General features: G+C 40.2%; 1 protein-coding gene across 9 annotated transcripts in view; it reads left to right on the top strand.

The window, feature by feature from the left end:
* The window catches only part of DGKI (diacylglycerol kinase iota), a 226,140-nt gene that overhangs the window by 66,669 nt on the left and 142,095 nt on the right, over nucleotides 1-17,376 (top strand). For 8 of the 9 annotated variants that reach the window (XM_052788831.1, XM_052788834.1, XM_052788829.1 and 5 more), the window contains exon 2: nucleotides 16,278-16,386. The exons of the other annotated variant lie outside the window; for it this stretch is intronic. In XM_052788831.1, coding sequence (XP_052644791.1) covers nucleotides 16,278-16,386 — 109 coding nt within the window. The remainder of the gene's footprint in view (nucleotides 1-16,277; nucleotides 16,387-17,376) is intronic. 9 annotated transcript variants of the gene reach the window in all.

Below are 17,376 nucleotides of genomic sequence, written 5' to 3'. Positions count from 1 at the left end.
AACCTACTTTTTCTGCAAGTTTCTACTTGGTCTGGTTCCTTCTATATAGACTCTGGCCTCATTTTCTTGAGAATGTCTCCCTGACTGATGAAATTATGGGGAGAGATGAGGTTGGTGAACTGTACAATTAGGGGTGATTAGCTCAATAGGATGTCCATTTTCAGGTGGCTTTTGGAAGATGGTAATGTTAGTGAGACAGATTATGCATATGAGTGTTGAATAAAAATTTCCTCCCTTCTCCCCATAGATATTCCCTAGAAGTATTTATCAGAAAGCAATTGTTAGAGCTTTCCCTTCTCATTTGAATTTCAAGCCGGTGAAGATGGACACACTATAGTGAACATGATCCCAGAACAAGGTCTTGTACAGATTAGAAGGTTAAGATACTGCTCTAAATTTAGGATGCAGTCATTTGGATGAGATATGATGGCAAATTCCTTTTATTTGTTTTAAAAGAAAAAAATCCTAATCCTCAGCATCTGTTGAAAATATTAGCTGCTCTGACCAAAGCTGATTGAGATCCAGAGCTCTGTGGGAACAAATTATGGCTAAGGAAAATATCTCTTTTGGTTCATATATACATAATGCTGGGTTACTCCCCGCCTTATAAAACATTTTAATATCTACAATATGAACAACTCTGTAGAAATGAAATTTCACAATTTATAGTACTGTAAAGGTGTTTTTTGTTACTGATGAGCTTAAAATGAAGTTACAAATAAACTGTTACTTTAGTTAATGGTGTATTTTGGCATTATAAATTAACTCATAAAGTAGAAGAAATAGTTTCTCTCAAGTTTCAATTGCTCTTTGTTTTTCTGCTGCTGCTTCTGGAAAAGCTTCTGAAACATTTTGTTGATGAAGTAGTGCACTCTCATCTGCATGTAGTACTTCTGTAACTCCAGCAAAGGTTTCTGGTGACATGCTAGACTGCAAGAACAAAGCTTTTGAGCTTTATCGTGTTCCCCCAGATGGAATTACAGTCTTCATCAGTTAATGCAGCATTTCTCAACTTTGGAAAGTTGAATCCTGACTTGTCAAGAAAATGAAGCTTACGGTATTGCTGCTACCAGCAATGTTGTTTTAAAAGTCTACCCAAAATGAGCAGTCACTCAAATAGGCTGTGTAGGTATTCATTCTTATCTCTCTTGTATGCTTTGATTAGCAGTGCATTGTCAACAGTGTGGAAGTAATGTCATTGGTATTTGAATCATGACCCTTTTATAACCAAAATTACTGCATCAGTTTCTCTGCAAATTCAGGCAGGCGTTGCTGCATTATGGATGGGCTGTGGTTTCAGTATTGCTCTTTGCAACCAGATGCCTTAAAAACCAAAGCAATCAGAATAACAAAATAGGTGGAAGTTCTGGAGGACCTGTAAGAATCTGAATTAGTGTTCATTGCATGGTAGGTTGTGAAATTTTTATTATTGTACACAATTTACTGTTAGTCTTTCTTAGAGCTTTACTAAGCAGGAAGTTTACACTTGATTTACATACCAGTGTGAACTGAATGGCTTCAGAGCACCTACAACTTATTCTGTAGGCACTTCCTTAGCAGTTTTTTAGATTACCTTAAGTCCGAGTGGCACAGATTTGACCTCAGTTATAATAAGGTGTTATTAAGAGGAAGTAATTTCCACATTCTGATTTACACTAGTAAAACTAAAGTAGTTTAAAAATTAATTTAAGTTGAAGTACTGCAATTTTCTCAGGTAAATAGAGTGTTTGTGTTCTGTGCTTTTTGGTGTGGGTTATAATGTTTTATTAGCTCCCACTGTATATAGAAGTTATCTGTTTCTGTGCTTCCCAACAGCAATGGGAATTGGAGAGTTCTTGTTCTTTTTAATTTCACTGAAAGTGCTTAAATTTTTTTTACTCAGTCCTTGCTTGGTATTACTTTTAAATAATTGATTTAGTATGTTACCATTAGTCAGTTAAGAACAACTAATTTGTGGATAATGCCTCAAGTGATACAAAGTGGTATTGCTTCACTGAAGTCCAGAGTTACACCATATTTGCCAGTTGATGATCTGGTCTCTTGTTCCCAGCAAGGCTGCTGCTGATCTCCATGTGTTACGGAGGACTGGGCATCCCAATATGTTTCAGGGTACAGAGAAGGTACTGAAAAAAATCTGGGGTGAAAGGATGGCAAGACTATTTCACTTTATTTTTTTATTTCTGTCTGTTTTGCTTTTCCACATGAGAGGTTTTTTTTGTTTTTCTCTTTTGCTGCCCAGCACTTTACCTGTGCAAGTGCTTTAGTGTGTGGTATTTGCTTTACAGAAGTTACCGACCTGTAACTGCAAGGATCCTTCTGGGTAGTTGCAATTGCCTCCCCGGTGGATTTTTCTCTGTAGGAACTTTTCTTAACCTTTCAGTATCACTTCACGGTTCGAAAGCCTGCACGCAACTGTTGGGAAGCAGCATCGCCTATGGAGTTGTCATGACAACCTGCTGTGAGGGCAGCTGGCAAGGTTGGGTCTTGTGGTCGTATTAACTTTGCCAGTTAGGTACTTTTTGCAAAATTTGGAAGCAGTGGATTACCCCTCTCTCCCTGTTGCTGATGTAGATGTGTCAGTACATGAACTCTTTGCCGGCTATGTGCACAGCGCCGCACTTCTGCTGGGAATGGCTCTGGTCTGCAGTTCACCAGTCCGTACTAGCAGCCCAGTTCCTCTGTGGGTACCTCCCCTACCACCAGCAGTGACTGATTATCTTCACCTTAAGAGCAGCAAAAATCAATGCTGAAAAGTACATTTTAATCCTAGCTAGAGCAGAAATTGGGCATGCTCCCCTTAAAATGTCATGATTTCTCTCTTTTGCTAGGTGGCATTTGTTCATGTTCTCTCCTCTTCTTCACTGTGTTCACTCTGTCCTTCTGCTCTGGTAAAGGCAGCTAGGAGGACGAAGCTGGAACTGTTCGATGCAGTAGTGTGCTGGGGGTGTGTGCGTGTAGTCTCCTTCACATCCTCCTCCTCCGTGACTCATACGCTGTGGGTCAGGTCCCCAGGCATGCAGGTTGGTTTGGTCGAGCTGTGCTGTTACCTGTGCTGAGGAATATCACTAGAAGGAGGGCAACGATACTATTTCAGTAGCACCCTTTTCAAAATATTTCTTCTCTCACCTCTCTTCACTGTCCGTTAGTATTTTGTGAAGGCTTTATTTACTCAAAGGATATACAAGATGGAATTTGGGGGAAGAATTTCTTTCTCTTTTTAAAGTAGATCTAATACCAAAATCAGCATAACACCTAGAGATTCAGTGCATTTTTGAGTGCTGGGAAAGTGGCATAAGAAGTAACCATAAGTAACCTAGTCATCCTGTGCTTGGATGTTTTTCACATACATATTATAATCTCATCAGATCAGATATTCTAAAGTAGTTTGGATTTCCATGATAAAAGGTCAGGTTTATCCCTCCTGAGTTATACACGTGCAATGAGCTCTCAGAGGGTAGCCTGGCCTGGCATCTTCTGGAACTGTCAGCAGCAAAAAGCACTTGGGATATTTTTGCTCCTGTTTGTTATAGTAATGGTCATTTTGTTGTCAAGATGTGATTTCATCCATCAGATGGTTACTATCTAAAGAAATGGTTTCTCTGTGTATGTGTCTCGAATAGGTGATGCAACATTAAAATAAGTGGAGAGAAAAATACAGTAAGTTTATTTCTGTACCTTACTGTGGTTTTGGCGTGGCTGATGAAATACATTTTCAAGAAAAGTGCTACTTAGTTTTAATTCAGAGGATTTGGATTTTTTTTCTTTTAATAACGCTGTATCTGGAGAGAGTGACAGTTCAAGGCGTGATGAGCAGTCCACTTTCTCTCACTGATTTTAATCCAGCAAGAGTTAGTTCTAGCTGAAAACACCATGATTTACTGACTATTTAGTCGTGTGTCACTGTAAAATGAGGAAGCATTCCTACACAGGTCAAATCTTAGGGGACGTGTATTTTTATTGTGTGCAGGAGGAAGAAGACACTTGGCTCCCCTGTTGAAAGCCCCAAGAAAAGATGAGGTAAAAGTTGGATTGAATTTGGTGATTGACCTACCTTCTCACTGCTACAAGCGTTACTTCTGGGTAGAGGGTGAGGCGCTCCAGGGTAAAAGTGGGCAGGATGTTTGTACCGTTGATAACTTTTGCTCTGCTAATTTTGTGGTAAAGGATTTTAATCTCCTGTGCTGTCAGTTATCTTCACATCTTAATGCTCACTGATAGAAAGAAGCCTTCGAAGCTGGTCTTATTCTTTCATAATAAAACCAGTGCATAAAGAGATAATATTTTCCTTTGATCCCATGGTGGTCTTGTTCAGTGACTTCATTTGAAATTAGTATTTCTGTCCAAATCACTCCAGCAAATAAATAATACACCAATAATATAAAATGTATGTATAAATGTATAATATGTGTAAATAATACACCAAGAGCTAAGAGTGTGGCATTACAAGTCCCTTTTGTACTCTCAAAATCTCTTTCAGATTAAAATAATGTCCAAGTAGCGTGACATGTCCTGACATGAGGTTAATGTGCAGATCTCTTCCAGCTCTAGGTGGGCTGAAATGGGAAGGCTGCTGTCAGGTCATGGTGTCTGAGGATTTTTCTGACCCTGAAGGAGCACCAGCAACTTACTGTGGCTTTTGCTGAAGCTGTGTAGGCACTACAGAAGCAGCACCCAGTGTTACTGTAGCCAAAACGAAATCAGAGGAAAAATAAAGCTGCTTCCTCCCTGCTGTTTGCTTGTTATGTGCATTTGACAGTGCTTTGTATTGTGTGTTTTTTTGGTTTGGTTTTTTTTTTTTTTTAGCCTGCTTCTATACAACTGGTGAGTCAACAGGGAGGAAGAAAAACCCCATATGTATATTTTAACAGAATTTAGATGAAAAAAAGAGAAACTGTTTAAAGGGCAGATCATGAGAAAAATGAGCATTTTTGAAATTAGTTCCAAAAGAAAAAAAAAAACTAGACTCCAGTTACAGCACCTCTTTAATTAGATCCAGCAAACCTGCTAATGAGTGCTGAAGATCTTCACTTTCTTCTCAGCCACGAAGATCACTGGTCTAGCTGATGTACCACCTGCACTTCTCTGCCTCGGTGTCCACCTGAAAGCTTTCCTATTCCAAGACTCAGACCTAGGCATGACCCTGTGATAGCTGTCCCTTGGGGTCAGGAGGGAGTGCAATCATCTCCCTCCTGACTGAGAGTGCCTTGGACCCCCCCTACAGCACCGTTTTAGTGGCTGCTGCGTGCTGAAGGCAGCAGGCCCTCAATGTGATTCCAGTGCGATTTGTAACATCGCATGACACAGGCGATGTTGTCTTCTTAATCTGATGTGAAACACTCCTCCAGGCAGAAATGTTAAGGTTTGGTACAGAGAGACTGATTTTTTTGAATGGTTATGCGTAACTCCAAAGTCGATTTATCAAGAATAAGCTTCGAACATAAGTATTTTTGGTAGACAACTCATGTTTTATTCAGGGCTAAATGAGTCTGAATTCATGTTTTATAAACACACTGGGTATTCCAAGGTTAATGCCTCTGACTCAAGCCCTGCTCTGTTTCTCCTCCAGTTCTGGAAGTTTATTTTAAGCTGTTTCTTAAGTTTTCTGCTTTCTGTGCATTGAAGGAAGAGGGAATATTGTCACATCAGGTGTACTGTTTTTTTCCCTTGGTTCTGAATTGGCAGACAGTTGGTGGCGGGGATAGGGGAAGGTGGTTATTTATTATGGTTTATATTTTCTATGCAGATCCCTTATTCTTTGTTTAGTTTTTTGGCATGTGTAAAGATCTGAAAATTTATCCCTAAGCCTCCAGTCTTTGATGCTAAAACTTGTTAAAAGTAATCAAAACCTTTGGATTGAATTTGAGCTTTGGATGGTTGGATGGGCTCCTGCAGAACAGGTTGCTACACAGACTTGCAGGGAATTGTCACTTGCCTTCCATTTTCTTCATCTGCTGTTGACTTACTGCAGTATATTCTCTTTCTCCACACTCTTCTGAACTCTTTCAGTTTGTTGCAAACAGAGGAATTGGAAGCAGTGCACATGTGTCTGCTCCCTTGGGACTTAGTCTGGTGCATACAAACCAAGCCAGAGGAAATGGAAGAAAATCAGCGATGGTATGGAGGGGACAAAGGTGCAGGTGGTTGGAGCACGGTAGTGCTTGTCCAGCCTAGCAGCTGCCAGCCCTGCTAGGAATTGGAAGCCTGTTGTCCTGGGTGCTCAAACCAAGATTTTTCTAAGCACAGCAGTATACGTTGTTAAACTGTATAGTCTCTGTGGTGACGAATGAGAAGAAAAAGGCGCTTGCTGATTTTTTTTGTCTGTTTTTGTATCTCATACAGTCCTGGGGAGGGAAGGTAAGGGACAAAAGCTTTGTCTTATCTCAGTTGCTGGGCTTCCCTCCTTAGAGAGAAAATAGAATTTATTTGGTGAGTGAATGGTAGTTTTAATTTTTATTTGCCTTTCTCAAGTGTCACTCTAATGAAAAGTAAATGTAGGCTGTTTTTGTTTTTTTTTTTTTTGGCCCAAGAGCTATGCAGGCAAAGCCTGAACTCCCTTCCCTGTTCTGTTATCTAGACCCTCTTCTTTCTGTAAAAATTGTATTTGGAATTCAAAAGCCTAACTTGCTTTTCAGAAGAGAGTATTTTTCTGTCCTGTGTGCTTTTGAAATTTTAGAAAAAATTGTTATTTTGGATTATTTTAAAGCTTGCTGTTGTTCTGGGTCATTCCTTGAGTCCTAGGTATTTGTGCATCTGGGAGGAAGAGAATTTGATTCTTGTATCAGTACTTAGTAACAAAATTATTCTGGTATCAAATACAATATTCCTTTTTTTCTTTAATCCACAGTCTAAAAACTCAAAGTATTTTTCACTTGACTAGTGAGTATGGATCTTCATTACCTTTTCAATTTTTGTTTGCACACTCAGAAATGGAAGACTTTTATTTTTAACCCCTGTGAGACCCTTGTTTGCTACATGGAAGCATGTAATGGGGAAAAAATTTGGAAATGGAGAGTGAGAATTTCTGATTTGTTTCCATTTTCAAGGGAGAGAGACTATACAAACAAAGAAAAGGACACTTAACAATTCAGGGGCATGGAGATAGGTTCCAAAAAATCCGCATTTGAAACAACTCTTTGAAGCTTACAGTGCAAAACTGCAAGGCACACATTTGATTTGTAGAAAGGAAGAAAATCAGAATACTTCATTATATAGTTTGTGTGAGGCCATATAGTTCTTGAGTCATAATGACATTTCAGCTTGTGTAAATAGCTTATGCCAATGGAGGATCCTGCTCTGATAGAGAAATTACCTTAAATTAGGTTATTTTTGAAAGTAATGTGCTAGCATCTGAGAGGCAAGAAAACATTTCCAAGACTAATGTTAAAAAATAGAAATAACTCTTTTCTTTGCTGCTCTAAACTGCTAAGGAGTTAGTCCTCTCTCCCTGTCTTGTCGTCTTTTGTTTTCCCTTTCTTTATCTTCCAGATCAAATGAAGATTATTTGATGCTACCGAGAAGTACCCTGAAAAAAACCCCTTAATCTTCTTATTTTCCTCTGGTTGGCAGAGTGACAACATAGAATATCTGCACCCCTTTTGAAAATCAGTATATATTATTTTAGCATATGATAAAAAAAAAAGCGTGATCATATCGTAGTCATGTCCATCGAATTTGCTGTCATCATTCTTTGTCTACACTTGAACTACAGAACACGGGTTCTACACATCCTATGATTTTGTCTGGATCAAATGTATTGTCATGAAAATATTTCCCATTCAGACTTCCTTTGCTTTCTGAAATAGTAAAAACATATCAATTTTCTGTAATGCTGATGTCCAGTCTGTGATGCAGCTGGAAATCATTTATGCTCAGAGTTCCCTAGAGCATTTATCATTGTTTACTTGGAAAGACAATGATTAAATTTTATCATCCCAGTTACTCGATTGATTCCAGAATCTTTGAAATGTGAGCTTCCAACTCCCTATGCACATCTCTGTCCTACATAACCTCACTCAAAGCATTTTGACCCAAGGGTTTAAAGATTTCTAGATCAAGGCTTTCAGGTGCCTTCCATTCTGTAGAAGGATCATATAAAAATCATTGGGTTTCGGTTCAACATTAAGTCTTTGGATGGAATGTGAAAATCCTGATAATAGGAATTTAAGGAAGATTGTGCAGCGGGATGCATATTGGATGGAAATTACAAAAAAAGGATTTTAATGATGAGAAGAGTGGAGATCTGGCATAGCTTCTCAGTAGGAATGAGAGGGAACAACTGGACTAGATTTGAGATGGGTCTTTAACTTTATGAATTCACACATATAAGTTTGCCTGAAACAGACAAGACTAGATTTCATGACCTAGAAGGTCTTTTCCAGACCTGGCATTCATAGCTTCAAAAGCTAAAGGCTAAAAAAATTAAAACCCCTCTCTTAAAATGAATTGGTTTTGACTGCAGCAAAAAAAAAGCTAAATAATACAGTTCAGGAAAGCATTTGTATTTTTTTCCCCTGCTTTTCTAGGCTCCTTTTTTTGTCTCTTTCTTGGTGAATTACAGGGATAAAGAATACTCTTCATCTTTATTGCATCACCAATTGTATCACTTTTTTCCTTTCCTCCTCACACAAATTAATGCTGACATTTCTCTTACTGCAAGGAGTCCTCCAAGTTCTGTCACTTTTTTGTGGTAAGAGCAATCACCACATTTGTATGTACCTCTTCAGAAATAGCATATTTAAACAAAAGATTGGGAGGGACCCTGTTGGTCCTAAAGTTTAGTTGCCTTCTACTGTAAGTACCCTTGATGTTTTATCCTATTTGGAAAGAAATCTAGAGAATAAATTAAGAGTAAAGGCAAAAAACCCCTTAAGTGAGCAGAAGGAAGACCAAGAAATGGGTGATACCCAGTGATATGTATAAATCTGAGCTCTGATAGGAGCTCAGAGAGAACTCCACATGACTTTGACTTTTTCTTATAATTATCTGATTAATTATCCAACTCTTGGATCTCAGGCATTTTCAGTTTCCATGTTGCAGCTGAGGATTGTTACAGTTTCCAGGGGAATTTGCTGGACCCAGGGCCCAGCCAATGAAGGCATGCCAGAATAAAGTCACACTGATTTTGCTGCAATATAGACTCCAAAGTGATTCGTAGATCTGGCCACGATATTGGTCCCCTTGATAGGAATTGACACAAAGGTATATGCTTTCTCTGACTTCTGAGAAGATGAACTCTTGATGTAAGATAAGATTTAAGGGATTGAGTAATTTAGCACAGCTCTGAATCTAATTGAATCCATAATTTACTTTCCAGAAGGTAAAATCTGGTCCTTAATATATGCCTACTGGTGAAGCTAAGTAGAGAATAGAAAAATTGATATACTAGAGATCTTTGACTGGCATTTGGACTACTCTGACTTGTGCTGTTTTGACACTAACCCGAGCTCCAAGTATAACTGCAGGGCAGTGATGATTTTCATGTCTGCATTTAAGAAACTGCAAGCAGATATTCATGACACAACTTGCGAATGCCTCTTTTAACACACAACCTGTTTCATTAATCTATTTTGTCCTTTTGGGATAGGAAAAGTAACCTGCCACTCTTGTACCTAGAGTTTGTGGGGCAAGAATACCAAAGGACTTCCTTTTAAAGAATATCTCTTCATGTGCAGAACACGGAAATGGCTGTGAACTGCAGTGTTGACTCAGAAAAGACAACATCACGTGGTAGAGGCTCTTACGCTGTTATCCTGATCAAACTTTCTGCAGGTCTTATGCCCCGTTTGCTTTGCTTCTTATTTCCTTTCATAGGATTCCTGCGTATTACTTGTGCCTACGGGATTTGTTACTTTACTCAAGGAGATGGTCACAGAAAGGCTAGGTGGTCTATTTGGTCTTGCACCTGATCAATACAAGCTGAATATGGTATTTGATGTGATAGATCCAAATGCTTCTACCAGAACTTACGCAGGGAGTTGATGTACTGTAGTTACCTTTCAGCTCTGGGGTTGCTGTTTGAAGTGCTTGGTAAGATTGTTAGTGGGAATTTGTTTCATTGTCTTCAGGTGGGTCTCTAGTGGACATGGGCTTGAGGCTGAAAGCAAAGCTGGTCAGAGCTGTGCAGAGCTGCAGTGTTTCATGGAGATGTACCAGCTCCCATGCAGCTTTTATCAGACTGGTCTGTGTGGTGAGGGGTTGAGAGAGAGGGAGGAAAGATCTGTTGGGGTCTTGGAGATGTTGTTGTTGGGTGGCTGGGAAGCTACCCAAATCTTTGCTTTTCCATACCCTGGCTCCCTGGGCAGCAGACAATGACAGATGCATAAGCAAGTATTTCACGAGGAGTTTTGAAAGGTCTATTTCTTTTAGTGCTAATTGAATTTCTTGCATCAGCATTCACTGCTGAGGGTTCCTGAGAATGTCCTAGGCTGAGCTGCTGTTTGTGTGGATGAACCTGAGGAAAACGGGAAGGTTAATGTAAGAGGCTAAAGACTGCATTGACAAAAGGCCAATAACTAATCACTAGGATTTGATTTTGCTAAGTATTCTGATGGAATTCAAATAAGGGCTTTATAATAGCTCCCTCAAACCAGCTCCAGTCCTAAAGAAGTGCAGTGGTCACATAGAGGCTTACAGAGTGCTGATGGGGTAACCCAGCAAGTTTTAATGAGAGAAACTGGTGGAGCTGCTGATAAGATGCAGTATTAGTAAAGGCACAGCTGAACATGATGTGCTGTAGGAGAGCCAGCACAGCTTTTCCTAAGGAAGCCAGGACTTGTGAGACTTGCAGAAATTGCTGACAGAGGCCAGGAGGCCCATGAGCTGGGCTGGGCTGGCCGAGGTGAGTGCACGTGGGCTTCCAGAAAGCTTCCAATGAGGTAGGAAAAAAGCTTTTGGTACAGAAGCTAGGGCTGAAAGGGATGGTGTCCACATGGTTAAACAACAGTTAAAATGTAGCAAGCAATGGGCTGGTTAGCAATAGGTGGATGGTTTTCAGAGTTTACCTAGGAGTTTACTGATGGGGACCACCAGGGATCTGTGATGGGAGCAGTGCTGATCACAGGGAGCAAAGTGTGAGGGGTAAAGCTTGCTGCTGCTCTGCACAATTAGTCGGGGTGGGCACAGGCTGATTGCGGAAAATTTGCAGAAGGATCTTGTGATGCTGAATGACTCTGCAGCAAATTGGAGTTGAAATGTGAGATTGATGAAGGCAAAATAATGCACGTAGGGGAAAAAAAGCTTAGAAGTTTGGACTTTATATTACCATTCAGCACTCAGGAAAAGCATCTTTGGATAATTACAAGTACTCCTATGAAATGATTAATTCAGTGCTCACAGTGAGAAAAAGGCAAGTGAAGGGCTTAGAATGAGGGAGGGGAAAAAGAGAACAATTCAGAAAGTATGGTGACACCACTGATAAACCTCTGGTGCTGCCAGATCTTGAACATTTGTTCTACTTCTGGCAATCCTACCTGAAAAAAAGATATAATTGAGCTAGAAAACATTGACAAAGTTAGAACAGCTTCAGTATCAGCAAAGTCCTAAGCAATCTAGGGTGCTTCCACTGGGGTGGGAGGATGAATGAAGGGGTATGTGAATAGATTCATAAAATCACAGAAGGTGTAGAGACGGAAGTGATTGCTTGCTGTTCCTCACAATATGATACAGCAATTGAATTGTCAGGCAGAATTTTTAAAACAGACAGAAGGAAGTGCTTTACACTGCCCATAATTAAATTGTGGAGCTCATTACATAGGCTGCTGTGGAGACCAAGAATATAAATGGGTTCAGGGAAGGACCAACACATTCCTAGAGTAAAAAGCCATTACAGGCTATTAAGCACAAAAGTCTGGAAGCAGCCTCCAGCTCAGGAAGTCCTTAAACTACTGATTACTGGAAGCTGGGACTGGAGTATGTCAGAGGAAGGATCACCCAATTTGTGCCAGTGCTTCTCTAAACACCTGCTACTGGCTGTCGTCAGAAATGGGATACTGGACCAGACAGATTATTTGATTTGAGTGAAGTTGGCTCCTTTGATACTGCAGGCAAAAAATTTGGGAATCTTGATGTTGCAGGGAAATAATCATTGCCCCATGGTCAGCTTGAAAGAAGAACATTATGTGCCCAGAAGGCAAGCTGGGAACAGCAGGTTGTAGTGCAGTAAGTAGGGATGCATGGGGAAAACTTAAACAATGCCAGAGTTCAGCCAGTACATTTTGTTCATGACTTTGATAAGCACCAAATTGCAGGCGTGAAAACCACCTCCAGACAAACTCAGGCACATGTAAATTGTTCATACAGCATGCAGGTACTGTCTGGCCTTGTACAGGGATTTTCAAGTTGTGGTTGGCAAAGCTGAGAGCTGGCAGGTGTAGGGTTTATCTACATTGAATATTCAAAGAAAAGTAGAGTTATTGTGACTTAAACATTGTTATACAAATGACTGTCCTTTTCTCAGTAAATATCTAGATTAACTTTGAGGTAAGACTCCCCAAAATCTCTCTCCTGGCAGATATCCTAGCCACAGGATCTGTGGAAGCCAGTCTCTGCATTTTTATGATCTCTCAACCTTGCAGCTGAGAGACTGCCCCAGTGGTAGCTTGTGCCCCTATGAAAAGGAGGGTAATAACCCCACCCTGGAAAGGCAGCAACTCCAACACTAGTGTCAAATAAAATGACACTCAAATCTGTTAACCATGTGCAGCACTAACTTACTCTTTCTTTTCTAGATAGATTTTTCTAACACTTAAATGAGCTGCATACTATTGACTAATTGTCTTTTGTGGTCTTTGAGGATTCAGCATAACTATTCAGTCTAAACAACTCATTGGAGGATTTTTATATGCCTTAGGTGGAGGAAAAGTCTCAGTAAAGCCAAAGCCTGGGATATAAACTCAAATCCCTCCTAATCAAATATGTATCCTTTGATCTAATAAGTAGGTTGAGTCTCGCCTGACTTTTCAGCAAAATGAAAATGTAATGCTTTTTTAAAAAAATTAGTTATTATACTTGAATAGCTTGAATGTATGATTGCTTTTGGTTTCCAAGGCAGTCAACTGCTCTGTTAAAGAATTTCCATAATGGTATCAACTATGGAATTAGTATCAGATATTTTTGTTTGTTGTATATTTAATGACATACACATGTATGTGTACCCATGCTTGTTCACAATGGTGGTGTGTTAGCTAAGTTGATAATAACATCTGCTACAAATTACTGATTACTGGACATGGAAAAAGTAATTATCAAAATACAGCTCATTACTTATGATGCAACATTTCCTTGTTGTTGGTTGCTACATCAGCAGCTGGCTGGTGTGCCCATTTTAACAAAGTTGTGGACTTCATAGTCTGAAGACTGGAATATGTTATGAAAGCACAGATTCACTCTGTCTGTCTCTTATCAGGGGAACAGTGATTGCTTTTGCTTCTATGGGAAAAGGCTGCCTGTCCAGCCTGTGCTTTCATTCACGTGCTCAGCACAGTGGAGATGAAATTGCTGGGAAAGATAACTAAAAGCCACTCCTGTTACCTTGCTATTGGAAAAGTGCCAAGTGGTGTAATCTGCTAGTTAAAGTAATATGAGATATGATCACCTGGATACTCAGCATCTGTTCTGTTATCAGATTTGTGCCACCTTCCCTTTCCGCCCATTTTTCCCTCTCTCGTCTGCCTTACACTTATTAGAAGGCCATGTGTTTGCTCTTTAGCCTGACCTCCTTTTTTTTTAATGGGAATGGCTTCTCCAGAGCATGCAGTGTGTTTTGACACTGTCTGTCTCTGTTCCGAGACAAAATTCTGATAAGAATCTGTGTAAAAGTAGGCCTTTTTAGCTTGCCCCTGGGCCTAAGGGTCACTTCTGGCTGGTTCATGCAAATTTGCGTGAGATCATTTTAAGGCTTTTATGTTAAAACAAACCTGAAAAAGAGGCATTATTGTCATGCCTGTGTTTTGTGTGCTTTCCAGATAAAGCCATAAATCCAGCTTGGCAGGCAGAGGAAGGGCAGGCTGTTGGCACAAAACTGTGCCAAGTCTCCCCCAAAAGGCTCATCAGCCTCGGCTCGCTTTTGAAGGAATGTGGGCCAAATCTCAGGTTCAGCTGCAGGAGGCTTGCACATCTCTAATTCTGGCTTGAAAAAGCATCCAAGGCTTGATGCTGAGATGTCTGTAGCCATTCATTAGGCATTTACCTTTTAAGTCTCTGCTGAATTTGCCTTCCAGCTGGAAGTCTTGTCCTCAGACTGGTCAGATAAATTTGTTCCTAGGAATATTCATCGCAGACTTTGCTTTAGTAAATTTGCTTAGTGGATGCAACTTTACAGGCTGTATTGCTTGACAAGTAATAGGCTGTAAGCCTTGTTGGCTGAAAATGTTGGCATTTTTCATCAAATAATAATTAATTGCTAACACTTTATTATTCAGCCACCTTCGCTTAAGCACTACTTCGCACAAAGTGGATGCTACCTTCCTCTTATGAGGGCAGGACTAAGTAGGTTTGCTTTATCACTGTCAGTGATGCAGGGTGGAAAATGTGATACTGCTGCCCCATTTGCACCAAAACAGATTAACATGTTATAAACCATGAATAGACACAAGAATGTACTCTTGTGTTTAGGAAGCACTAATAACTAAATTGATACCTAATACAGCATGGAAGGAGACTGTCAACTATTGGACACTTTTCTGGAAAAACATATTAAAAAAAAAAATTGTAGTTTCTTGTGGTTTATTTCTTTAAGGCCTTAATCTGGTCATTAAGAGGACATAGAGTTTATGTTGTACTGACATATATGGCATAAAATCTTTCTTACTAAATTGTTCTTTCCTGATACTTTGCCACATAGCGCAAGTCTTTTCCTTGGGCTCCTTCCTTCTAATGGGTTTTTGTCAAATGCAAAATATTTTGGAAAAACCCCTTAATGTCTTACCCACATTTTTAAGTGGAAAGGGGGCATTGGATGACCAGAGGCTGATGTTAATGTTCTGAGTTGTTAACACTATCCACAGAAAAGGGAATTTAGGAGATTCTGATTTAGCCCTGTTGATTTTTCCAGATGTGCACTGTAAGCAGTGAGGCTTCCAAGCTCCTTTACTGTGGATATATATTGCACTGTATATTTTCAGGACAATGAAAAGATTTATTTAGCGTATGGCTGACCTGGATTGTCATCGCTGGCTCAGTTGACCTTTATTGCCTTGGGACAGTGGTAAGATTAGGAGATGCTATAAATAGCTGTTGCACTGTGGGAGTGGTATCACAAAAACGCACTTTACACAAACAGACTGTCATTTCACTTTGTGAAGGATGAGAGTATTTTGCTTACAAAAGGAGATCTCCCCTCGAGATGTTTTTGTCCTCTTCCAAACCACTGCAGCTGAAGCTGTGAGGTTGTTTTGGTCACTGCCATCAGGTGCTAAAATACACAATGCAATAATGTTATGAAACTTTATGAAACCTACTGTCCAAGTGCAGCTGAGCTTTGTATCAGCAGTGTACTGTGCTTCCATCTGATGGCTCACTATTGGAGGCTGATCTGGCAGGGCTGGGTGCCTCTAGGGAAACAGGCAGTGGATACAACCTCAGCGCTTTTGGAGCTCCGGGAGGGTTTTTGGTCACCATCTGTGACTTTTGAAGGAGGCCATATCTATGCCTCAAGAGTTGTAAGAATGACTTTGGAGCAAAAAGATGGAATTGAAATAGAAGTGGAAAGAAGCTGTAATACTTTAAGGGATGCTGATATGATCAAAAAAGGTTGTAGTGTACAACTCTGCTTCCTGACTAAGTGGTGTCCCCATGTCTTGTTTTACGTAGTTGGATGCTGAATGGATGGCTTTTCCCAGTCTATAAACTAAGTAAAAGCAACAGATGTTGCGCTCTTTGTGTAAACTCATACTTAATTCCTCCAAAAAAGGCTATTTGGAACTATGCATAAATTGATTCGGCAGGTTCAGCTGGTATGTGAGGAATAGATGTAATGAATGAGGACTCCACTGAAACTGGGAAACAGAACCATATGTAGTCCACTGGATTTCATATTTCAGCTTAGTGCCAGATGAGTAACTGATCTTCATTAAACAGTAATTTTCAGTGATCAGATTACCTTATTCTTTTCCTAAACTGCTTTAGCAGGAGATGGCATTCAAGCACCATTTCACCCAAGCTGAAATTAGATGCTGTACTGCCTCTTCCGATTTCTGGAGAAGGGTGGGGTGGACAATTATATTGAGTAATTATATTGGATATACACTCCATTTATTTGTTTTTTTCTTTTCAATTTGCAGGAAAGCAATCTCCAGGTCAGGCCTCCAGCACTTGGCTCCTGTGCATTCCCTCAACATTGCAGTCTCCAATGGACCTGTGAAGGAACCAAGGGCGGCCTTAGAGTGGACTGTAGGTGTTTGGTTTTTTGGCAGTTAATTTGAGCAGTATCTCTGGCTAGTGCTGTCTCCATCCTTAAATCAACATAAGACATTGCATTGCTATCAGCATTACTACTGGTCATCAGGAACGTGCTTCTATTATGAAATGAAGCACAAGGCAGAGATGTGAAAACTTGCAGAGACTTGAGCAGCACAGGAGAGAACTATGCAGATTTCCCAGCTTGGGAACTGGCTAGCTACATTTGCTCACTGCCTTCTTGACAAAGTCTGCCATCCAAAGGTAATCTGATTTTAGCACAGCAAGGGTTTTATACCTCTGCTTGATGAGCTAAAATTTAAGGCTGAAGATGCGTGTTGAGTTGGCTGGGTCTGTAGTGTAGGTAGTAATCTTTGGTCGTGATGCTTTGTAGGCATGGCTATATTTCTTCTGGGCCCAAGCTGGCTTGTAGACACAGAGAGCATATATTTCCATCCCTCCCATCTTGTTTCTCTTATGTTTCTGGACTAGTTCAGAAGGGTCAGTTTAGGGCTGTCTAGAATATAATAGAATATTTCAGTTGGAAAGGACCCACAATGATCATCTAGTCCAACTGCCTGACCACTTCAGGGCTGACCAAAAGTTAAAGCATGTTAAAGGCATTGTCCAAATGCCTCTTAAACACTGACAGGCTTGGGGCATCGACCACCTCTCTAGGAAACCTGTTCCAGTGATTGACTGCATAAAAATGTTTCCTAAGGTCAAGTCTGAACCTCCCCTGACACAGCTTTGAAACATTCCCATGCACCTTTCATGTGGTTATGCACTGGTACATGCTAAGAATGCAAGCCTTAAGCCAGCAAGTCACACACGTCCCATTTAAAGCAAAGCATACAGTAGATCTTACACTTGGCTATTGGTAAAGAATTCAGTACATTGTGGTATCAAGGCACCAGCCACCCAAGTGGCTTTTAGGTGAAGATAACTTATGTTTTAATGAATATGGCTTATGTTTATCTCTGT

Source organism: Harpia harpyja, chromosome 6 (assembly GCF_026419915.1).
Source record: "Harpia harpyja isolate bHarHar1 chromosome 6, bHarHar1 primary haplotype, whole genome shotgun sequence".
Taxonomy (NCBI): Eukaryota; Metazoa; Chordata; class Aves; order Accipitriformes; family Accipitridae; genus Harpia; species Harpia harpyja.
This window is presented reverse-complemented; position numbering and strand designations above follow the sequence as displayed.